Here is a 25,712-nt window from a genome sequence, read left to right as displayed (position 1 = left end):
ATTCATGATTAGTGAATATTTAACAGCCACTCATGGAGAGCTTCTCAGAGACCTATTTGGCCAACATGTAGCAATTCATTCCACACTTGCTGAGACCCTGCTGAGTGTCAGGTAGAAGACACGTATAGAGCCCTAAACAGCAAAACCGGAGTCAGCTAGGCTCTCGTTCCATTACTTGCTCCGTGTGGCATCTTGGACAAGACAGTTTGGCTCTTGAAGCTTCAGCTCCATCATCTATAAAATAAGAATAATCGTAGACCTACCTCATAGGCTTGTTTGGCTTAGCTCAGTGCAGTATAAACACCCAAGGAGTGTCTGTCCTCCAAGGTAATCCCCTTAGCACCCTCCTCAAACTACATCAGATCTCTCTAGTTATCTCCCTCTTTGTACTCTGTAAGCTTTCCTTTATAGCACTTTCCAGTTTCTAATTATAAATACTTCCTGGTTTGATTATCTGATTAACATCTCTCTCTCCCACTGGATTCTAAAACCCATGAAGGCAGACATTCTGTCTGATTTGTCCAATACACCCAACAACCAGAATAGTAGCATGTAATTGGTGCTCAGTAAATATCTGTTGAACAAACTAATAAACTATGTTGACAAATGCACAAAATACAAAGATGAAAGACACAATACCGGCCCTCATCAAGGAGGTCACAGGTCAGTGCAGCAGTTCTCAAATCTAGCTGCATGTAGAATCATCTGGGAAGTAATTTTGTTTTAATCCCAATACCTGGGCCCTACTCTGAAACAACTGTTGGCTTGTAGACTGGAGGGATTCCTGTTTTTGTGTTTTAAGAGTTCTTCAGGTGATTCTTTTTTTTTTTCTTTTGTGAGGAAGATCAGCCCTGAGCTAACATCTGCCAATCCTCCTCTTTTTGCTGAGGAAGACTGGCCCTGGGCTAACATCCATGCCCATCTTCCTCCTCTCTATATGGGCCGCCGCCACAGCATGGCTTGCCAAGCAGTGCGTCGGTGCGTGCCTGGGATCCGAACCAGCGAACCCCAGGCCGCCACAGCAGAGTGCACGCACTTAACCGCTTGCGCCACCGGACCGGCCCCTCTTCAGGTGACTCTAACGAACAACCAGGGTTAAGACTCACAGGTCTAATGCAAGAGAGACCAGTCAACAATTATAATACAACGGAACTTATGTTCTCCTACAGCAGCAAAAGAACTTCCTGCAATGATGGCAATGTCCTGTGTCTGCACTGTATGATATTATAGTCGCTAGTCACATGTGGCTATTGAACACTCAAAATGTGAGTTCTATTGAGACTGAGGACCTGAATTTTAAATTTTATTTGATTTTAATTAATTTAAATTTAAAAGCCATATATAACTAGTAGCAAGAAGCTAGAAGCTAGTGCAGACCTAGGGTGAAGTACACAAGACTCTGAATCCAGGTGGAGGGATTCAGAGCTCAGTTAGCTGTAGACTCCAACTGCAAGGAAAGACCAGTCTAATGGAAGAAATGGCAACCAAACTTTGCAGACCCCTTGAACTCTCCACGTTACACACATGCAGGGGCAACCTCTCCCTCCTGCTATATCCAGGACAGCTGGACCCAAGGAAACCCTTTAAAGAACAAGATGAAGCACATCGCCACCAAGTAAAGAGACTTCGTGTGGGCTGCAGAATGATGGGATCATTGTGGCAAAGGGGGGAAATGTGTCTTGAGCAAGGACACTTGGGGAAAAAAAGAGTCACATGGAGCCCCCAGCAGAATAAACATGGCAGCACCTCACATCAAGATAAACCATAACATTAGGGAGAACTGACACTTATTCCTGGGGCAGATAATGGCTCAATAAGCTATAAAATCAAACTGGTCCAACGTTATTTGTAGAATGACTGAACTAATATAGAGAAGACACCTATGCCTGAATTAATATAGAGAAGACACCTATGCAATTGATCTAGTTGCCATGTTTTCCCACTTACCATGGTTAAGCACCTACTATGTGGCAGGGAGTATATTAGGGGCCATAAATATTCCCTCATTTTGTCCATACAATACTCTCCAAATTAGATATTATTTTCTCATTTTATGGTGAGGCAATTCAAGACTCACAGAAGTTAAATAATTTACTTGACTTTAACAAGTAATGACAAAGCTAGGATTCAAACTCAGATCTACATGATCTGAGTTTCTTTTTTAGAAAGGCTGTATAGTATTCTATTATATAGATATATTATTGTTTATTTAACAAATACCCACTTATTTTCTGTTTTTCCAAATCACAACCAATGCTTCAATGAATCTACCTGTATATAAATTTTAAATATATCTTTATTGGTGCATAATACATATACATACAAAAAAAGTGCATAAATCCTAAGTGTAGCATTTGATGAATTATCAAAAAGCAGACTTAACCATGTAATCACCCCCAAAATCAAGAAACAGGGCAATACCAGCACCTCAGAGGCCCCCCTTGCACCACCTCCTAGTTATTTACCCCACTCCACTACCCAAAGAGCTCACATCCATAAAGGGCCATCATGGTAATTCATTAAAATGAAGCTAAGACAGAGTTATAAATTAGGTATATAATATAAGCCAAGACTTAAAACAACATTCGGTCACTACATAACTAGACAACGATCATTTATCTACCTTAATTAGAAGTTACTGTTTTATTGGATACAGAGAAATTCGAGTGAGGTATCAAGGAACCAGGGTACAAAATGTGTTAACAATTAAGATTAGAGTGTTTTAGGCCTCCGGGCTGTAGAGAAGACAAGAGGCTATTAGGTTTCCAGTTAGTGAGACTACGGATTCCCAGCTCTGATAAGGAGAGGAAGGTGACACAGCATCTGAGGGTCGATTTTGCCTGGTTCCATGTTCCTTTCAGCTCTATAAATTTACGACAATTAAGAATATAAACATAAATAAAATAAGAACTTTATATTAGATATAAATTTATGGCATTTACTGAATTCTCACAAGTATTCCCACAGGGAGGTGGGCCCTTTATAGATGATAGCTCATTAAATCCCTTCAACAACCTTGTAGTCCTAAGATTCCTGTGTTACAGAGGAGAAAACGGAGGTTCAAAAAAGTAACCAGCTCAAGGCCACACTGCTGGTAAGGGGCCGAGCAAGCATGCAAACCCACATCTGTCCGACTTCAATGCCTGTGCCCTTTCCACCACACTCTGCTGCCTTCCTCTCCCAGGTTTCTGTTACATTACAGACAACCGATTTCTCAGAGTCGTGACCTCTGGGTAAGCAAGCTGGTACTGCAATAATAACAAAAGATGTGAGTCAGAGACCTTGAAACTCATTTTGTGTTTCCAAGCCTCTTCCCTTCCCTGCGGTGCTGGAACGTACCATTTCTTGTGGTTACCCATTGTTTATCTTAATTTGGTTTATTTCGTCTTATCCACTGACAACGTACTTTTGTCTCCAAGATGACAAAGTCACTAGACCAAAGCTAAAACATTTAGTTCCACAGGTTACCTGGCATGCCCTCAGCCACAGACAAGACTCTAGCTGGCAGATCTATCCAGGTCTCAATTTAACCTTGCTCCTTTCCCTTCTTTAACTTTCACCCCATGCCTGTCACCGATAATTGATTTTCAAATGTGTACAGATACACTCCAGAAGGAAAAGGTCCTTATGTGTTTAAGGCCACTGGATTACAGATGAACCAGCTACAAAGAGATTTTTAAGTATTTCATATGTCACTTGTGGCAAAATTACCTGTAACTCACTAAGTTTTTAAGAGTATAATAAAACCCACTGTAACTAATATTTTTCCTACTTTTTACTTTGGAAACAGTAACAGGTTTGGACTGATAGAAGAGATAGAGGAAAAAAGAGAAAAACCAAATTTCTTTGACCTACTTCTTTTTCCATTTGTAACAAGTCTTCTATAAACTTAGCATCTTACAAATAACAGAGAAAACCGTAGACAATATACATAATTCATGCTATCTGCTTTGGTAAGTACTTACCTTGACCGGAATTATATATTGCTTTTACAGACTTCTTCACTTTCTGTAAGGCTGTTCTATCTTGGTCCAGAGCCTAAAAAAGAAAAACGGGAAGAAAAAGATGTTGGAAAACTCAGTAAACTAAAAAAGAAAAAAGAAAAGAAAAACTCATTTGTAACTGCATTTGTTTCTCTGAGTCCCGCAGCAATAGCAAACTGACATATTTATTAACAATGAACCATCTCAGAGACTGGAAGTCCCAGGATTTGAGTAGTCATATTTTTGGGATAAATGCAGAGTTGTTCCACAAAGCTTGGTGTTGGGTGAACTGGATAACTTGGTAGTGGGTGGGTGATCATGCTCAGCTGTGGCCAGGAAAGGAAATACAAGACACCTAAGCAATGGCAAGACTTGTTTCCTTCGCTTGGAGAGTTCACCACCTGGGAAGGGCGAAAGGCAAGCCAAAGACACGAGTGACACATATACCCAGGGAACAAAACACATCTTATCACCCGATCGCAATTTCAGCCAGAACAAAAACATTTCAGAGGTGAAAGTAAGAGTGATCTGAAGAGCTTTTCATAATGCTTTTAAATTTGAGGATTCTTTTTAGGGTAAAAAAAAATTTATGACATAATGCCAGTTGTATTTTAAAATTCTGTTTACTAAAAAAGCACAGCATGGAAAATGCTACCATGATGCTCATAAATGATTTCTTAGATGATGAATTGATACATCCACATTAATCTACTTGTGCTACAAGTGGGGGGCTTGCAGAAGACTGTTGATTCTTTCTTTCTTTTTTTTTTTAATTTTATTTATTTATTTTTTCCCCCAAAGCCCCAGTAGATAGCTGTATGTCATAGTTGCACATCCTTCTAGTTGCTGTAGGTGGGACGCGGCCTCAGCGTGGCCGGAGAAGCGGTACGTCGTTGCGCGCCCAGGATCCGAACCCCGGGCCGCCAGCAGCGGAGTGCACGCACTTAACTGCTAAGCCACCAGGCTGGCCCAGGACTGTTGATTCTTATCCAGGCACTGGATACACAATTGTGTTCTGTTTGTGAAAATTCATCAAACTGTGCACTGAGGATATGTACTCTTTTCTATATGTGTATTATACTTCAAAACCAAGTTTAAAAAGGGGGTGCATTCAATATAGATACACACATGGCAACACTGACTTAACCTCTTAAAATAAGTTCAAGTCCCTCTCTGCTTCCCCAAGGGTCAATGATCCACAGGCTGGGACAGCCTGGATGGTGTGTCACGGTCTGGAGGGCATGAGCAATAGCAACAGCAATAATAATAAACCTATATATATAAAATGTAAAAACATTAAATGTGCACTCACATCCATTACATCAGCTAACCCTCAAAACTTCAGATGAGAAAACGGAAGCCCACAGAGGTTAAGTACTTCCCGCCTTGAAGGTCACCCAGGGAGCTGAAAGGGGTAAATGCAACGGCAGCAGGCATCTATCATTCCCCTTCTCCTGCAAAATGGTCTTTCCTGCCACTTTAAACATGTAGTTCAACTGGGCACTGCCCTTCCCTTCGGCTCCTGTACTCTGGACACCAGTGCCTGGCCAGGTGGGCATCACCCATGCTGGGCTCAGAGTCCTTCCCAGGATTTCTGGGCCCTTCCCAGGATTTCTGGGCTTCAGAACAGAGATCACAATGTGCAGTCTCTCTCTGATGATGTGAGCCTGGGGACCGCTAGTGGTTCTGTTTTTAGCTGTGTGGAAGAATCTAGCCAGACAGAATGATGTTAACAGAGACAAAGCACCAGAGACAGGAGGTGAAGAGGGTCCTGTGGCATTTGGGTTCTTGCTTCCAGGATCCCAAAGGCATATGTCACTGCTAACATTCTACAGACTGAGTACATGAGATAATAAACTCCTTTTGTCCCAAGCTAGTTGAAGTTGAGATTTCATCACTTGCAACCGCCAAGTCCCAAAGAACAAAAGGGCTAAAGTTTACTGAGCACTTACTCCACCAGGCATAAGCTTGGTATAGAAGACATACCGAGTAGATAACATATATATGATTTCAATATCTTATCCCTCTGCATTGTATCTTTACAAATGCCGTGAAGTAGCATCTACGTTTTTCAGATAAGGAAATGTGGTAGGCTTTCAATAAATACTTGTAAGAAGAGAGGGAGGGAGGAAAAGATTAACTTGCTCAAAGTCACAGAGCCAGAAAGTGCAAGTCACATATCACACTAATGTCTACCAAATCCCAAATCTAACAGGATGCTGGGATAAAACCCAGAGTTTTCAAACTGCAAGTAAAACGCTATTTCCACCATGCCTATCACTTACATTCCACCTCCACAATTTTGTCACAGCCATGTCCCATCTGCACTTCTATTTAATTAATATTGTTCTTTCAATCCATTCACATCTTTTTTCACTGAAACACATTGTAAAGAGCTACCATAAATGAAAAACCAGGATAACTTACCATTAATAGAAGAGACCCAAAAAATTACTATGTATCTCTAACTATCTAAAATGCTCATCTGTTATCACCTCACGCCCATCAGAATGGCTATAATTAACAAGACAGGAAACAACATGTGTTGGAGAGGATGTGGAGAGAAGGGAACTCTCATACACTGCTGGTGGGAGTGCAAACTGGTGCAGACACTATGGAAAACAGTATGGAAATTTCTCAAAAAATCAAGGATAGAACTACCATATGATCCAGCTATTCCACTGCTGGGTATTGATCCAAAGAACTTGAAAACAGCAATGCGTAAAGATACATGTACCCCTGTGTTCACTGCAGCGTTATTCACAATAGCCAAGATTTGGAAGCAACCTAAGTGCCCATCAAGGGACGAATGCATAAAGAAGATGTGGTATATATACACAATGGAATACTACTCAGCCATAAGAAACGATGAAATCCAGCCATTTGTGACAACATGGATGGATATTGAGGGTATAATGCAAAGTGAAATCAGTCAGAGGGAGAAGGTCAAATACCGTATGATTTCCTTCATTAAGTAGTAGATAATAACAACAATAAACAAACACACAGAGTCAGAGATTTGATTGGTGGTTACCAGAGGGGAAGCGGGGAGGGAGGAGGGCAAAAGGGATAATTCGGCACACGTGTGTGGTGATGGGTTGTAATTAGTATTTGGGTGGTGAACATGATGTAATCTATGCAGAAATAGAAGTATAATGATGTACACCTGAAATTTATAAAATGTTATAAACCAATGTTACTGCAATAAACAAAAAATTAAAAAAAAAAATCCCAACCCACGGAAAAATAAATAAAATAAAATAAAATGCTCATCTGTGTAGTACCTCAAATCATCTCATCTAACACTAGTGATTCTGATACTACGCTTAAGGAAACAGTATTGTCTTTTTTTGTGTGTGAGGAAGATCAGCCCTGTGCTAACATCTGCCAATCCTCCTCTTTTTGCTGAGGAAGACTGGCCCTGAGCTAACATCCGGGCCCATCGTCCTCCACTTTATATGGGACGCCGCCACAGCATGGCCTGACAAGCGGTGCATCTGTGCACGCCTGGGATCCGAACCCCGGCCGCCAGCAGAGGAGCGCACGCACTTCACCGCTACGCTATAGGGCCGGACCCAAGGAAACAGTATTTTAAGAGATGGTTTCAGGGAAGAGACAAAGTTTGAGTTATTTCAAAGATTTGAGATTTGTACTTTAAAGAAAAGAGGGACAGTAACTACCATTAATAAAAGCTTAAGTATGAACCATAAAGGGTGCTGAGGTTTACATATGTTATCTCACTTAATTCTCACAAAAACCCTATGAAATAAGTACTATTATTAAATTCATTTTACAGATAAGGAAACATAGGCTCAGAAGCATAACTTGCCCAGGGTGGCAGAGCAGCAATTTGAACCCAGGTCTTGACAGCAGCACTTGATCTCCCAACCACTACCCAGTTCTGCATCCCAATGACATCTGTGACGAACTGAAACTAAAAATAGCTTCATCTTAAGGGGGGACCATCTACCAGTTTTCAGAGACAAATTTGTGCTAAGAAATTACAAGACATTTAGGGTGCTGGGAGTGTGTGAGGGAAAGAAAGCAGTGCAAATAAGTATCCATTTCAGAGACTGAATCTCACAGGTTTATCCTTTGATGAACTGCTTTTGCGGGAAGGACATTTAAAAACTAATCCTAATACTATCCACTATTTATTTTTATAGACATATTATTGCCGTCTTTTTTTTTTCCGATGAAACACCCTGGGCCTTAGGGAAGTAAAACAGCTTGCCAAATGTCAGACCTCAAGTAAGAGAAGCAGCAGGCTATGCTTTCTCAACCACACACCTATACCCACTGTAGAAGGCACCCCTGTGCCTCCCCTGCATCGTACCATTTCTCAATTATTCTTGAGAAAGGAAAAAAAGATCTGCTTCTGGAAGAAGATAACCTATCTGTTCAGTTTGGGGAACGATGGCCACATAAGGATGGGTCTATTCAAAGAGAAATTAATGAGTGGGCTTTAATGACCGTGCACATTTAGACTGAATGACTCCAAATGAGCAAAGGGGTGTGGGAGATTTCGGCCGTAACATTTTATGAGACCAGCTATCTGCTTTTTATTTTTTTTCCTTAGGAAAAGTCTCAGAATTTATGCTGAACATTTACCAACTCATCTATAAACTAATAGGGTATAAAGTTCACGTGCTTACTTTTAAAGGTTATTAATAACACCCGCACTTGACAGTGACAGTCACAGTCAAGTCTGGGTGACAATTCTCTTTTTATACTCTAGTATGTGGCCACTGGCAAAAAGAAGCCAAGTAAAATGCACTTTAAGGGCGCCGTGTTTATGAGAGCTGGGGACACTGTCCTTCAATCAAACAAGGCTCCCTCCAGAAATAACACACGTCTAAATGTGCTACAATGTGCCATTCCCTCAACTGCCAGACAAGCAACACTTGCAATGACATCCTTTAAAACGTTGTATGCCTAAAATTAAATAAAGGCTAAGAGAAAAGGGCAGATAATATGGGCTATAAAATTATTCTCTCTCTCAACCCATTAAAAGTATGCTAAAATATGTGCCTCCATTTCTAAGTTTGCATCTGAAGTTGAACGATTCTAAAGGGAATGTGTGTGAGAGGGAGAGACGAAAGAGGGAGAGTGGGGAGGAGGATGAATGGACAAATAAACGAATCCAGGAGAATATGTTTATCTCTAATCATAGAATAACACCTTCGCTCTAAAATTTTGCAATATGGCAACTTCACATTCTCCACATTACTAAAGAGCACAGGCGTTAACCTAGAAAAGCACTTCCAAGCTTGATATGGAGACTTTTTACTTTTATTTCATGCATAGTCCTAACAAGTTTGGTCATCCAAATACAAAGAGAAGAAACAGGCTTTTGTAAATTTGAGTGAGCCTGCCGGGGAAACCACACCGACAGAAGCAATACGTGACAGCTGGCAACCAGAGAGATTCAGAAACATTATACAAACCAGACATAAGAATGAAAAATTCCATAAGAGTCTGAGGCCACTCAGGGTAGGACATGGAACCTTTCGTATCTCCCAAGGCCAAGTGCAATCTCTCGGTCACAAGAGAGTGTAACAATAGATGTTCCCATTGCACTAGGGCACTCAGGGCATTTGCACTAGCTGATTTCTCTGCCTGGAACTCACTTCCTTAAGCTCTTCAGGTAACTGGCTCTTTCTTCTTACACCAGCCTCAGATTAGAAGACCCTCCTCCAAGAGGCCTTTTATAGTCAACGTAAAGCAGCCCAGCCCACGCCCTCAGCCCACCTGGTTACCCTCTTAATACCCTTTGTGCTAGTTTTCCCACAGCACTACCACACCCTGAAACAATCCTGTGCATGACCTGTTCGTTTTTATGGTATTTATCTCCCTCCCTAGAAGAACAAAAGCTCTATGAACACAGGGGCCCGTGTAACCTGTTCATGGCCGAATTCCATTCCCAGGACCTCACAGATGGTGGATGCTCAAAAATACTTATAAAATGAAGTAACAAATAACTGAATAAATGAATTCCTTAGTATTCTCAGCTCCACAAAACAGGGAAGTATGCAACCTAAGACTTGCTTTGAAAATGGTTGCGTAAAATAAAGTTTTGGATTCAGAAAATGTGGCCCTCTGTAATTCTTCCCCTAATGATTTTGAATAGCTTAAGTTTAAATGTACATATATAGTATATGTATAAACAGTCACACAGGCGTAAGAGCTAGGACCATACAGTACCAAGAGTAATGGTTTAACAGAATAGACAGAACTTACACATTTTAAGCTGGTTTTGTACCTTAAAACAGTTATTCCAGCAACTTTCTTAAAAAACATTTTATTGAAATATAATACACTTATGTTAAACAAGCAATGGCAATACTATTGTTATTATTAAGATGTTCTATTTTAGAGTTACTTTCTAATCTATGGTACCTTCTTTTTCAATATACTCAAGTGGGAGAAACTGCTCTTATTTTAGGTAGATGTGATTTTTGAAAATGAGCACAAGTCTTTGGAGCCAAATCTTATGCATATACTTATAAAGGAAACAGTGGATGAAAATGAAATAATAGTATAGAATTTCTTAGAGATATGCCGAGGTAGACAGACATCACACCTACCTTCCAGGGATGCTGAGCCTTAAATATATTAATGCACCTGGAAGCGGCTAGCACAAAGCCTTGCACAGAGCAGGCGCTCAAAAACTGCTGGCTATCATTACCCTCACCTCTGAAGGTGCTTCCAGGAGAGAAATTCCTGAAACACTTAGAGCAGCGACAGCAAAACATTTCTGAAACAAGTACTCCTACTAGCAAAGCGATTTCTTCAACGAAGAGAATTTTTACTCAGCAAAGAAAAGGAGTGTTTCCATTTTATTACTTCATACAGTCATACATTGCTTAACAACAGGGATACATTCTGAGTGTCGTTAGGCAATTCTGCCGTTGTGTGAACATCATAGAGTGTACTAACACAAACCTAGATGGTATAGCCTACTACACACCTAGGCCATACATTACCAATCTTATGAGATCACCGTGCTATATGCGGTCCACCATTGACTGAAAAGTCCTTAGGCGGCACATGACTCTAGTTGCATTCAGAGAGGTCACTTCAAAAATGTATTTTAGGGCCGGCCCTGTGGCTTGGTGGTTAAGTGCACGCGCTGCGATGCTGGTGGCCCGGGTTCGGATCCCAGGTGCGCATCGAGGCACCACTTCTCCGTTCATCCTGAGGCCGAGTCCCACATACAGCAACTAGAGGGATGTGCAGCTACGACATACAGCTATCCACTGGGGCTTTGGGGGGAAAAATAAAAAAAAAATAAATAAAATCTAAAAAAAAATAAAATAAAATTAAAAAAAAAAAATGTATTTTAATAGATGCATTTGTCCTATAATCACCACAGAGCAAATGTTCTTATGTGTAATTCCTCTAATAGGGAAAGCAAAGGAAGACTACTTTGGCCTAATTTTGGTTCAGACTCGGACTGCTCCAGCCTTCAGCTTGTTGAGCAATCATGCTACCCCGCAGGGAGGAGGGAGGATTGGGGAGCAATGTGTTCAGGCTACAGGAGAGGCTGGCTGCCTAATTAACATTCACATAAAGTCTCTGAGGATGAAACGGTGATATAGGTTCTCATGCAGCCTCACAGCCAAATCAATAAATTATTTATCCATCGTAAGGCCCCATATATTAGAATGTGTAAGTGTATAATTAATGTGAATCAGGCATTGAGCCCAGAAAGTAATGCAATGTGATAATGAAGAGCACTGTGAATAAAGGTGCCAGAAGAGAGAATGAGAATGAAAAATATCCACTACCTCAAAAAAGGAGAGATTGCAAACAATGCAAAGGAGAGTACCTGCTCGGAGGGTCATCAAACTTGGGTTTTCACATCATTTGCTCACTTATTCATCCAGTAACTGTGCCTGGCACACAATGAACACTACTCTGCACCAGGCACTGGCCTAAGTGTGAAAACCGAATACTACAGCCACCTCTACTTCCTCAGCTGCATGCCCTCTCACTGCTACTTGCCACAGCAAAACGACAGCAACAAAACCCTTTGCTAGAATAAACGGGAAGCCTGGTACTGCTTTTGCTAAGACTGATGAAGGAAGTTATTCATAAAATATTCATCCTTGCTACCCTGGGGCTTTATCCACACTTCCCATATCATTCTACTCTTTCCACTCCTATATTTTAGGAGTTTAGGTACCTGTGTCTCTTCCCTGCTTAATCAACTAAAAGCTCTCTAAGGATAATACCAGGATAATACTCATGCTTGTTTCTTTCTTCACATAGAAGATGCTCAGTAAGAATTTGCTGAATTGAATAAAAGAAAACACACACACATAAACACACACATAGAGAAAGAAGGAAGGATGAATGAATTCACTGTTCTTGGAATAAAATCCAGGTCCTCACTATTGCCTGCAAGGCCTATGTGATCCAGCCCTGCTGCCCTCTGGCTTCTCCTGTTCCCACCCTCTCCACTACTCATGTCTATGCCACATCTGCAGTCTTTTTGAACCCACCAGGCTTGTTCCTACCACAGAGCTTCTGCAATTGCTGACCTCTCTGCTGAAATCCTTTTCTCAAAACTCTTGCCCAGATCTCAAGGGGCCTGGCCAGCTCCTTCTCTTTTTTTTTTTCAGTGTTCAGCTCAAGCACTGGCAGCACAGGCCTATTAATTTGAGGAGGAGAAGTATGGGGCACTGAGAATCATCCCGTGTGACAGCTAGACACCACCAGCAGTTACACTAAGGGTAATCAGGAAGTAGCAGCACAGAATACCTGCAAACAGAGGAAGAGGGACACGGCAGCAGACGCTTATATGAAAGGAAGAGGTAAAGATGTTATCGTTTGTTAGTTTCAAGATTAATAATGAGTTGAGTAAGGCTGCTACACAAAGGGAAGTGATCAACCTAAAATAAAATTTGATTTGCATCACTTAGCAAAAAAATGGAAAGTTGACAGGTCATCCACAAATAGAGGTTTTAAGCTGTTTATCTGTACTATTTTAGTCTATAAGAAGTGTCCTTAAGATTCAGATTCTCCTGTATTCAGAGATTTCAATCAGAAACATTTAACGTCCTCTACTGTACCTATAGCTGAATGGGTGCATGGGATGGAATTTGACCCACAGACAGCAAAGATCTGCAGATGCTAAACTACAACGGTTTGGGCCCCACTTGTTAAGTTCAGATTTGTAGCCAAGAGTCAATGCACCACCTTCAGCAATACCTCCTGAATGATTCTAAGGACCTAAGCCATGCATTAAAATACCACCAACCTATCAACTTTCCAAGCCAAGGAAAAGGTACTGCATAAAACTGTAACTCACCAAAGTCCACTTTCCTGTGTATGCATAAATTGCCTGTTAGGTGTGCACACATCTTTAGCGGAGGGGCTATGCGAGCTAGGCCCAGAGTAGGGGCTCAATAAACATCAGTCAAATGAATCTGCCTCTATATTAAAAGCATCTAGAATTAAAGGTGTATAGAACAAGACTGAAACTCAAAATGCTGCTGTTTATTTCTCATGTACTATTTATTTTAAAAACCTGTTTATTCCAATCACTTGAAGGAGGCACTGTCTTAACTAATGTAAATACAGCAGCACATAGGTTTTGCTTGGGCGACACACGTAGAAACATTCATTTTCTAATCTCCCCACGGCTCATCTTGTCTTTCAAAAGTCAGTCACATCTATGAGGTATCAATGATGAAATAATTTTATTTTCCTTGTGAAGGCCTAGGACCTGGATGAAACACACTCCCCTCAATTAACCACTCTGAGTTTGCAAAGGAAGCCATACAGAAGTCCAATACGTAAGGCAGGCAAAGGCAGCTGTGTGGGGTCAAGTGCCTGCCCCCCTCCCTTACTGTTCCCGCTTCTAGAGATGGAAAAACAGGCCCAGAGAGGGAAGTAAGTGCCCTCTGAGTGACGGGAAGGCCCAAGTCGCTTTCACATTCAATATTCTTTTCGCTAAACCCCTCCACCTCTTATGCTGATGTCAGGATCCAGCAATGTGAATACAGAAAGTGGAACAGATCCCTTTCAAGACCCTCAAAGTCAAACCTGCCCTCATAAAGAAGCACAGCCAGGGCCGGGCCCGGTGGCAGAGCAGTTAAGTTTGAATGCTCCGCTTCGGCGGCCTGGGGTTCACGGTTTCAGATCCCGGGAGCAGACCGATGCACCGCTTGTCAAGCCACACTGTGGCGGCATCCCATATAAAGTAGAGGAAGATGGGCAATGGATGTTAGCTCAGGGCTAGTCTTCCTCACAAAAAAACAAACAAAAAGAAGCACAGCCATTCTGTATGTTCTGTGATGAGACCTACCCTAACCCATCTCTAAGGGCTGAGCCAAGTCTTGCTTTGCTTTGTGCAGCTCATCCTCTGCACCTAACAGCTAGAGCCCTTGCTGGCCCCACACCTTCTGGCACTAGTACCACCAAGGGGGCCCACAGTTCTACGTAGGCACCAATATTCCAGCATTCAACTGTCTCTGGTATTTATTCCTACACTTGGAAGAAGCAGGGCCTAGTTGTGGAGCCAGGGGCCACATCGAAAGGAAGCCTGATGCTGTGGCTAAGGGCACAGGCTTTGAGGCCAGGGAGACCTTGCGTCACGGCTCTCTGTGACTGTGGTCAAGTCGGCCATCCTCTCTGTACTCATGCCTTCCTCACACAACACCTGGCAGAGACAGGGGTTTCCTTCATCTCTTCCTTTCCCTCTCTAACTGACCTCAGATTCTTCTATTAGCTCATTCTCACCTCCCATCTCCCCCATACTGAGGATGATGATAAAACGTGTTGAAACGTGACAAAAGTGTTTTATACATATTATCTTATTTCATCTTCACAGTAACCTATAAGGAGGTTTCTATCACCCATATTTTACAAATAAGGAGACTGAAGCTCAGAATGGCCCTAGATCTGGCAGCTACTCAGAGACAGGGCCAAGATCCAAAACTGGTTCTTCTTAACCCTAAAGTCTGTATTCATAACCACTGTGCTCTCCGACCTTCCAACCTGACATAGTGAGGTCCAGAGGATCAAAGAACCTTTAAAATACAAAATCTGCCAAGGATTCAGTAATCAGGCACACTAGACAAACAACTTCAAAAATCTTTTCCTTCCCATTCCAGGAGTTCTCTGTGAAGGAGCCAAAGGGGAATTGAGATGGGCACTTTGCTTGAGAACCCAAAGTGCTCTTTAAGGAGGGGTAGGAGGAAAGCAAAGTGGGAAGCAGTCAACCTGCAGCTCGCTGGGGCTGTGCCACCCGAGCTGCCCACCAACCATTTCACGTTGGTCCGTCTGCTAACTATTGTGTTTGGCATAGTGGGTATTAGTCAAAACCACAGAGAGTTTCCCATTAGCTTCAGGTGCACCTGAGAAGTGCAGCCTCCGCTTCACTAACTGAGAACCACAGACTTGATGTTGGGCATCATTTTCATGAAAACTGATTGCTGGCACGTGCACCTGCACACAGAAAGTAGGTTTACTATTAAGAACTAATCACAACAACATGTGGAGATGCAGAGGCTTTGTGAAAGCTTCTAGGTGCACTTTAAAATGTCAGCGATTTATTGAAAAACACCACTGAGAGTGATTGGTAGAAAAATCCTTGAAAAGAATTGGTTGGCTAATTCTTGGGATTAGCAGAAAAACCAGGAGCTTATTTTTCAAAAAGGGACAGCTTCCCTACCTGGTATTTCTAATCCCGCTCTGGCCCACAGAGAGGTCACTCAGCATTAGTCCATGCTAAGGAATGCGAGGGGGATGGACAGGAACACCCACAGACTGGGCTCATCCATCCATAAACATCTACTCCTCCCACATGCCAAGGTCCACACTAGATATGGGGATGCCTGGCAAAGACAAGACAGTTCTCTTCTTCAAGGTGAGGGAGGCAGAAAACAACCGAGTACATACCAACATTTCTTTTTTTTTTTTCTTATTTATTTATTTATTTTTTTGTGAGGAAGATCAGCCCTGAGCTAATATCCGTGCTAATCCTCCTCTTTTTGCTGAGGAAGACTGGCTCTGAGCTAACATCTATTGCCAATCCTCCTCCTTTTTTTACCCCCCAAAGCCCCAGTGGATAGTTGTATGTCATAGTTGCACATCCTTCTAGTTGCTGTATGTGGGACGCAGCCTCAGCATGACTGGAGAAGCGGTGCGTTGGTGCACGCCCGGGATCCGAACCCGGGCCGCCAGTAGCGGAGGACGCGCACTTAACCGCTAAGCCATGGGGCCGGCCGTACCAACGTTTCTGAGAAGAGATACGCTTGGTGTTTAGAAGCATCAAGGAGACCAGGTGGCCAAAGCAAGCGGCCACTTGGAGGATAAAGCGATGGACGGGGCCAGCTCATGCAGGGAGGAAAGGCCACAGAAAGGAGTTTGGGTTTTATCCTGAAGGCAATGGTGTGATCTGTAGAAAACTGTGGTTGTAAAAGAAGAAGGCAATTACTTCTGACCTTCAGAACAATGACTCTAGCCGTTGCGTCGGGAATGGAAGGTACAGAAGCAAGAGTGGAAAGAGAAGAGCCAACAAGCTGGGTATTTCACAAACAGGACTTCTCCTAAGCATTTCTGTTGTGGCTCAATCCATTTCCTCCTCTGGGACCACACCCCAAACTAAAGGCTTCCTCCAAAAATACTCATTCCCCCTCCACACCCATTCAACACCTCAGTGGATGGCATCAGATATGCTCAGCTGGAACCCAAGGTCACATTCCTCTTGCTTAACCCTATACCCAAGAGGCCACTAAATCCCACCAGTTCTCCTCTGCAGCTGTTCTTAAACCCATCCCAAGGGCTCCTGCCTTTAGGACTTGATCATGCCCCAGCCAGATCCTTTAACAGCCTCTGAGCTGTTCTCACTTTCACCCTCCACACCAATGCCAGAGTGGCCTTTCCAAAGTATAAATCTGATCGTGTCACTCTCTTGCTTTAAAACCTGGAATACAGCGCAAACCCCGGCCATAGCTTATAAAGTGCTTCTCCGCCTCACCCCAATACTTTCGGAGATTCCCTTTTGCAGCACGCCCACTTGTGTCTTCTGATCTTTCACTTTATATTGCTACCACTCCAAATTAATGGTGCCTAAACATACCAAGCCCCTTTCTGGCCTCTGTGACTCTGGAGATGCTAATTCCAGTGGCCACAATTTTCTCCTTTCTCAATAATACTTCTGTCTTTGGCCTTTTCCTCACCATCTTCTTGACAATCTTGCAAACTCACACTCAACCTTAGAGATTGGGTTTTATCATCTCTTGGTGAAACCCTTCCCCTTCCCGCTAAGAAAGAATCTCTCTTTATCCCCTCCTGCTATGAGAGCGCTTATCATAACGACGTTTCTCCTACATTTCTATCTCCAACAAATGGTAGCTATTAATCTTTTAAGAAACTACATATGTGTTCCCTTCCTTTCCTTCCCCCAGCCGGAGAGCCAGCCTCCTCACCCCACCCTGGGGCCGAATGTGACCAGGAGACCCAGATGGTCACAGTGCACAGAGAGATCCTGCACCCCGGGCAGGATCCGGGGCACTAGGCATCTAAATCTGACTGCCCCTCAGACCCCTCAGGTTCCCAGCTTCCTGATCGGTAAATCTGGAAGACTGGATCAATCTGCAGTCCCGGCTCTGATTTTCTGAAAATCCAACATTTTCAAGTAGTAGGCACATTTTTCTACTGCTTCAACTCTCATTTTAATTTTTTAAAAGAAACACAATTGGCATCAACAGTGAATGAGCCTGGGGAAAGATCTTACATTTATGATTTCTATTAAATTGAAAGGATAAACAGGTTTGAGGAAGTGGTCCTATAGTTCATAATACTGTATTGCATATTTGCAAGTTACCGTAAGAGTAGATCTTACAAGTCCTTATCACAAGAGTAGATCTTACAAGTCCTTATCACAAGAAAAAAAAATTTGTTACTATGTATGGGGGTCAGATCTTAACTAGACTTATTGCGGTGATCATTTCACAATACAAATATCAAATTTAAAAAAAAGAGGATAAACCATAGCTTTAGTCTTAGATTCTAATTCCAGCCATTTCTGTGTCCCTCTTTTGCATCCTCTGTCCTCCAAGAAATGTTTTGACAAGTTCATCTTGAATTTTGTATTCAAAGACTATCAATCGTATAAAACAAGCACTAATAATGCCTTATTATAGATGAAGACTTTGAGTCAGAGCAAGTGTCCAGGGCCAAAAAACTAGTAAGCCAAAACCAGGCTTTTCACCCCGGAAGGTCTAACTCCAAAGTCTGTGTTCTCTCTGCCACATCTGACTGCCTCTCCAGTTAAAAGACATGTTTTATTCCACTTCTTACCATACCACACGCTAAGCTTTCTATAGGTGGCTTGTCTCCCTGGCTTCTGAGGACAGGAGTTTGAAGAGGATACAAGCCATACGCCACTGGTGACTTCTCCAGCTCTGCCAAGTTTAGACCTCTCATGTCTTCTCCAAAGCAAACTCAGAGCTGCCGACTGCAGATCTGGTCACTGTTAAGTAATGTTTATTACAAAGAAAGACAGACCTAATTTGACAGAGGAGACCAAGAAACCCCAGCTACACATTTGCGGGAAGATGATTACTAAAAATGAAGGACTGTTTCTCATGAAAAATATTGATCAGGGTAAAAAACAACAAAATGGATTCAAGAGGCATCTCCCATGCTGTGATCTGTAGAAAAGTGTCTCTGAGAGATGCTGGAAAGTATTCTGGGGAAAAAAAGAGGCCATGACAAATTTGGAAAACACTATATGCTAACTATGCCTTTCTTCTGGTACCCAATGCACATCAGAATATCAAAGACTGAGGGCCGGCCCCGTGGCTTAGCGGTTGAGTGCGCGCGCTCCGCTGCTGGCGGCCCGGGTTCGGATCCCGGGCACACACCGATGCACCGCTTCTCCGGCCATGCTGAGGCCGTGTCCCACGTGCAGAAACTGGAAGGATGTGCAGCTGTGACATACAGCTATCTACTGGGGCTTTGGGGGAAAAAATAAATAAATCAAAATTAAAAAAAAAAAAAAGAATATCAAAGACTGAGATATTTTAAAGAAACATGTTTAACTTTATAACCCAGCAATTCTCAATTAAAATAACTTAATTAATAATCAATTAAAATCAGAATTTTTTTTTTGTATACCTGTAGAGCAATGTTTGTTGGGACATCAATATATGAAACTCTGTATTAAAAAATCTAACAAAGTTAAGCCTCAAAAAATATACTACATATATCAGTTAAAGAGGCCTGATGATTTTCCAATGTCAACAACAGATACTATCAGGAAAAAGGTAAATGACTTCAATCAATTTTTTCACAAAACCAAGATAAAAGAACTAAGAGGGAAAAATAATCACAACAACAAAATAGGAAAAATGTTGACATCTGTAATATATAAGGAGTATGTTAAATTCTTATTTCGCTGCTATAGAGATCCAGAAGAATAGTGGGATAAAAGACATTAACACAAGAAATTGAAAATAGTAAACGTATGCAAATAATTTCAATCACACTGATCATTTTAAAATTCCAAGTAAAACAATCTTGAAGTCTTTTTTATCATTATAAAGCTGTAAAAAAAGAAAAAGTGATAAAAACAACGAATGGAGAGACTTCAGAGAAATAGTCACAATCGATTTACAGGACAAATTGTATTCCAGGTCACAAACTGCTCTTACATTTGACACAATGATCCCACTCCTGGTAATTCCTATCCAAACTACCACCACTCCCTCAATAATAAACAAAAAAAGAGATACTATAAAACACAGTACCAGGTTTTACAATATAACAAGGTGGAAATAATCTAAATTCAACAACAGGGAAATGGCAAAGTAAAATATGAAACAAACAGGAGGGTTTATTGTACGGTTACTAAAAACTAGGTGTGCAACAATTAGAAAGGATAAAGAACTGCCATTTATTGAGGGTCTATTACATGATATGTGCAAATATTATGAAATACCACTATTTAGAATGTAAAATTACCTATATTATAAAGATGTGAATTACCTAGAAATGTGAAGTTTAGACAGATACAGAGATGTTTAAAAGCTGATGCTACATAGGACTATTAGGAATTAGGAATTTTTTCTTTTAAAATAATTTCCTTTTACAATATTTTAAGGTTGATTTAGCACTTAAAAATTTTAAAGCCTTTTAATAGTGTCTTATAATACATTCAGTGTCTGTTCTTCCCTCAGCAATTGCAAAAGACCCAACAAGATGTTAATTCATAGAAAATGAGGGAGAAACAGTACATACTACTCTCAGTAATTTCCTCGCTGCCTTGCAAACTGTACATTTAAAAAATTAGTAGAATATTGTGTTTCAAGAGCTCCTGTCTGGGGCCAAAAAGAAAACTGTAATCACAGCAATTACCTTGTGAACCTCTAATTTCTGTTGTAGTTCTAAAGTTCGGAGGAGCACACCCACCCACAAGCACCACGGCTCTTTCATCTTGAAGCAATTTCAGCTCCATTCTTGGGAAAATAATAATTATAGGTACAACAAGGTATTTAAAGACCAAAAAATAGTCACGAAAACACCATTTCCATGTTATAACATAATGAGAGTTCCTTAAATGAATTAAAACCTAGACCGGAGAGGAGTTTCCTGAGTCACATCTTTTCAGGATCCTCAGGATCCTACCTCAGGACAGAACAGTTTTTGCTGGTAGACAGATTAGGAACCACTGAGCTAGTCAGCCTTTTAACTTCCCAGCAGTTCTGAGGTTCTACTAAAACTGTATGTCTGGGTCTTGACCCACTGATTCAAAATATGCTGCTGATGGTTTACAGTCATGTAGGCCTAATCACACAATTTTATCTAAAATGGAGAATCACTGCTGACTGGATGCTGGGATTTAAACATGGTGGTTAAGAGCACAGAATCTGGAGCGAGACTGCCCGGGGTCAAGTTCTAGCTCCACTACTTACCAGCTACATGACCTGGGCCTGCTAATTAACCCAGCTGTGCCTCAGTTTCCTCATCAGTAAACCATCTCACAGAGTTATGTGGATTAAGTGAGGTAATCCATGCAAATGAAGCGCTTAGAATGGTGTTGGAACAGAAGAAGCCCTCAACAAATGCTGGCTAGAATTTGCAAGTACAGGTACTTTGATTTATTTTTTCTAAGGTTCCCAAGACATACATAGTCAGCAAGAAGAATTTTTACATGGCTGGTGCTGCTACTATAGAACAAAAAGAAAAGCGAGATGCAGATACACAACCTTCCACTGGACTAACTCTTTAGATTGGTGATCTCCCTAGAATGCACACAAGACAGCCCCCCTGGTAGTGCGGGAGGAAAAATATTAGAACTTCTGTTTGTATTGTTTTATGTCATATAATTATACAGTATTAGAAAAGTATGTATAATATATGTGTGTATATATGTACATGCATATGGAATGCATGCTCAAAAAGGTTTTACAAAGGAGATGCACAAAGGTTTGGAAATCACGGATCTGTTAATGAACACAAGATTTGACTTCTGTTACATATGAACTGTGGGAAATGTGGAGTAAGACTTGCCAAAAATGCAGCTCAGGGGCAGTTTGCTGCCTGAATATAGGGAGAAGACGATACCACTGTCCAGCGTTGAAAGGACACTGCCAAAGATGCCCATGGGTTTTTCTTAAGTAGCAGCAACCAATCTAATAATGTTAACTTAAAACACAGGATGGCATCAAATGGCATTAGTGTTATTCCAAAATAAAACAACAGCCCCTTATATTTATTCTTATCACTTTTCCGATTTCTCATCTCATTTGCCCAACTGCCCAAATATTATCACAATCTTTCCTTTCTGAGGAAATGAAGGCTCCGAGAGGCTAGATGACCTTTCCTAAACCCATTTGGGTAATAAATGTTGTCTCAAAACTCAAGTCTCCGAAATCAAAATATAATTTAAAAAAATTATTCTGTTCACAGGTGTTCTAAAACCTTAAAGATATTACATGGCTAAAAGCAAATTAAAATAGATATTCCTCCCAAGCCTGCTCTTTCCTATCCCAAGGCACTTAGGACACATGATTTACTGGCAATAAGAAAAACTTCAGAAATTTTTTTTGTTTTTTTAACATAATACTGAGCAAATTAAAAATAAAAAATTTAAACTTGACCCATAACTCCATAACTCTAAAACACTCTTTTTTCTTGACTTCTCATTTTTGTTCATGCACACAATCTCTACGTAATTCATCAATGTTTACATGCAATCTGTATTCTGCTTTTTTCACTTAATATTATGCTGCAAATACTTTTGCTTATTTTTTCTGCACGGTCATAGCCATTACACCACCTCAGTGGCTGCACAGCATTCCATCACTTTGATATGTCATCTGTCTCCTATACATTCCTATTGTTGAAAGTTAACTTAATGGCTAGTTTTTTCACTTCCATAAATAAAGGTATTTATTTTTAAGAAGGACCTCCTTTTCGGCATGATTGTCAATCAAGTTTCTTTTCATAAGGATAATTTTAAGTGGTGTATGTTTTTAAACATGATTATGAAATAGCAGCAGGCATTAATGATATCTTTTAGTGTATTAATAATTCACATGCCCTAAGTCACAACACTGACAAAAAGTCTGAAGATTTTGAGTTCTAAGGTTTGAGCTGTCACATACCAGAAATGTCACAAAGATCTAACTAGTCCTCCTGCAAACTACAGTCGACTGCAACTTAGGATAGTGGTTAATGAAAAAGTAGAAGCCTCTTAGAAGGGTGCAATGGCTAATGTGGAACAGCTCCACTCTAACCTCCACACACAATAGCTGGTCCTTAACATGCACCCTTTCAAATGAAGCTCCCTCAGGACAGCCAATCAGACAGAATGTCTTGTTAGCAGGGAAATGCTCACAGACCCCAGGACCTATTGATTCCATATTACTCGAGGAAAACAGAGATGACGTACCAGAGTTTGTTCTGAAGCACACATGAATATTATGCTCTACAGGGTGTTGTTTCCATCAAGGTAAATCTTTCTGTTTATAAGAGTTGAAGAAGTTTTCTATAAATCAAACCTTTGAAATGAAATCTTATGTCCTCAAAGATGCACATTAATACCTCAGAGATGCTTTCCTCAATAGCGTCAAGTTTTGGTGTCGTTTTATCTGAATGAATCCTTTTGTACTATAAATAATCAAGCTCCTACATTCCGACTTTGGTATACCAAGCTTACCTGAAATGGGGATGCATCTACAGAGTATTTGGAAAAAAGCTTCAATCTCCACTCTACAAATTCATTCAAGTGACAAGTATCTGGCGGGAACAAAATCCCAGAGTCAAGGAGTACAGAGATGATCCCTGACCTCAGGGAGCACAAGGGATTACTTCAATCACATTTATTAGGTAGATAGATACAAATGTTTTCAAACATGAATGCTTCCCTATAATGTATTTGGAAATAAGTCTGCCAAGGCAAAAATGTATTTACCTAGAAGTGAAGCATGCAGTAAAGTTTAGAAAATATTTAAGAAAAAATATAGCTTGAAGGCAGGAATGATAAAAAAAAAAAAAATTCAAAGTCTTCTTGATAAATACATATAAAAGCTTTCATTAAATTACATTTTGTGGATTGAGTTACATTGTAAAGGGAGAGGACAAATTTCACTTGAATGATTAATATACTACTGGGACTAAAATTAAAGGGATATCAATGGTTTAAGAAGTGGTTTCCGGGCCGGCCCTGTTGGCTTAGCGGTTAAGTGCATGCGTTCTGCTACTGGCGGCCCGGGTTCAGATCCCAGGCGCGCACCGACGCACCACTTCTCCGGCCATGCTGAGGCCGCATCCCACATACAGCAACTAGAAGTATGTGCAACTATGACATACAACTACCTACTGGTGCTTTGGGGGGGGGGGGGGGGAAGAAGTGGTTTCCATTTCAAATACTAGCATTAAAAAATTATGGACCTGGAGTATTAAGGCTCTAAGAAAGCATTCCAGCTTACAATTGATAATTTTTTAATTGTTTTCCAATGTCTATGCTGATTCTTCAGTAACATGTTCAGTGGCCACTTCTTGGAGAGCCTGGGTGAGCCCCGTGCAGTAACTATAATGTACACCCTCAAGGAAAGCTTTTTTCTCCTTTTTAAACACATTCTAGCTGCCACAGTGCCACCTGGTATGATGTTAAGTGACATTTTACTATCTAGATGCCCCAGAGATCCTCCAAAGGACTTCACTTCTCAAATGTGAGCAAACAGTGCCCTCATCATCCAATGACAAGGCCCACTATGGACAGACGAGTGGTTCAAACCCAGTCTCAGGCAAACCACAATAAATTATATCGAGCTCGGCTAATGTGTCCCACAGCACAGCTGTGGAGGACTGGGCACGAGGAGCAGGACTTCATGCTGAATATTTCATTCCACAAGCTTTCATTTGACAGGTAGAAGTGTGGTAAAGCGCAGGGTTTTAGAGTTTTCACATATTTAGAATATTGTTAAATTTGAGAACTATTCACTTAGACCAGTATTTCCGAAAATCTGTACCCAACTAATCCAACTAATGCTGTGAGAAAAAAGGGATCTATAGTCAATAGGTTTGCGAAATGCTCCACACTATACTCTCTTTTGAAGATTCATAGAGGATTAATATGTTAAAAGCCCATGAGATTCCTGTTTTAAAAAAATTTTGAAAAATTTAACTTTAACACAGTATTTCCCAAACTTATTTGGCCTCAAAAGCACACTTCCCACCTCTCTCCTTTTTTAAAAATGCCTACTAATATCTCAGAACTAGTTCTCCACATAACACATTTTAGGTTACACAGACTCGGATCATAATATTCCAGAAAATCTGTTACAATTTATATCAGAGAAAGCAAATGGGTGGCTCACAGTCTAAATTCAACTTGCGTGAGTTTTTAAAATATGGCTTGCATAATATCTTTCATAAATTTTTGAATTAGCTTCCAAACATTTAAAACTTGGGAGATTTAAAATAAAAATGCAGAAGTCCAACTTTCCCTATAAAATGGGCTGACCCCCATTAGTTGGGCTGACCCCACCTTCTCCCAGGAATGACGATGAGCAGTGACTAAGGAGGAGGTGCCATTTTAGGTTCTCCAATTGCCACTGAACCACCAGGTCCATGCAATTACTCAAGCCTGGCCCCAGTGTCACAAGGTCTCCTATAGATTCTACCCGTGTTCTGGGCACTGGCTCCACGATGGAAGATGTCAGGGCATGTTTAGGATGCTTGAGGAGAAAGTCACTGTCAATCTGCCCATCTCCCCAGTCTATCTCCTCTAGGAAGCGCATGACCCAGGTGGTTTGCCCAGGACAATCCCTGTTTACACCACTGCACTGGCATGATGAATAACAGAGCCACCCTCATTCTCCCCCATTTTGGATAAGTTGTATGGTCACTCTAGCTGTGAAGGCTTCCCAGACCTCCAATACTCTCTCACATCCTCCACCTTCAAGTCCCATGGACATATTTTAGCACTTGAGTACGTCCTTCACTACTGTCCAATTGTGTCATGTGAGTGTTGTCGAAGCCAGACAGACACCAGAGCCCAGATGACCTGGGTCTGATTTTCGGCTCTGCCTCTGAACGGCATTGTGAGCACGAGCAAGTCTCCTAATCCCTCTCAGATTCAGATTCTTCATAACACTACTTCACAGAGCTAACGGGAGGATGAGGGGCACAGCAAGTGCTTGGTAAACAGCAGGTGTTCAATTAATAGTACTTTTGGTTCCGAGATTGTAACTATGTCCAATT

General features: G+C 41.2%; 1 protein-coding gene across 3 annotated transcripts in view; it reads right to left on the bottom strand.

The window, feature by feature from the left end:
• The window catches only part of ASAP1 (ArfGAP with SH3 domain, ankyrin repeat and PH domain 1), a 352,794-nt gene that overhangs the window by 149,651 nt on the left and 177,431 nt on the right, over positions 1-25,712 (bottom strand). For all 3 annotated transcript variants that reach the window (XM_087447447.1, XM_087447446.1, XM_087447448.1), the window contains one exon: positions 3,966-4,038. In XM_087447447.1, the coding sequence (XP_087303573.1) occupies positions 3,966-4,038 (73 nt within the window). The remainder of the gene's footprint in view (positions 1-3,965; positions 4,039-25,712) is intronic.

This window comes from Ceratotherium simum, chromosome 23 (genome assembly GCF_057802395.1).
Source record: "Ceratotherium simum simum isolate JZ-2026a chromosome 23, ASM5780239v1, whole genome shotgun sequence".
Taxonomy (NCBI): Eukaryota; Metazoa; Chordata; class Mammalia; order Perissodactyla; family Rhinocerotidae; genus Ceratotherium; species Ceratotherium simum.
Note: the sequence above shows the minus strand (reverse complement) of the source record. Positions and strands in the feature narration are given on the sequence as shown.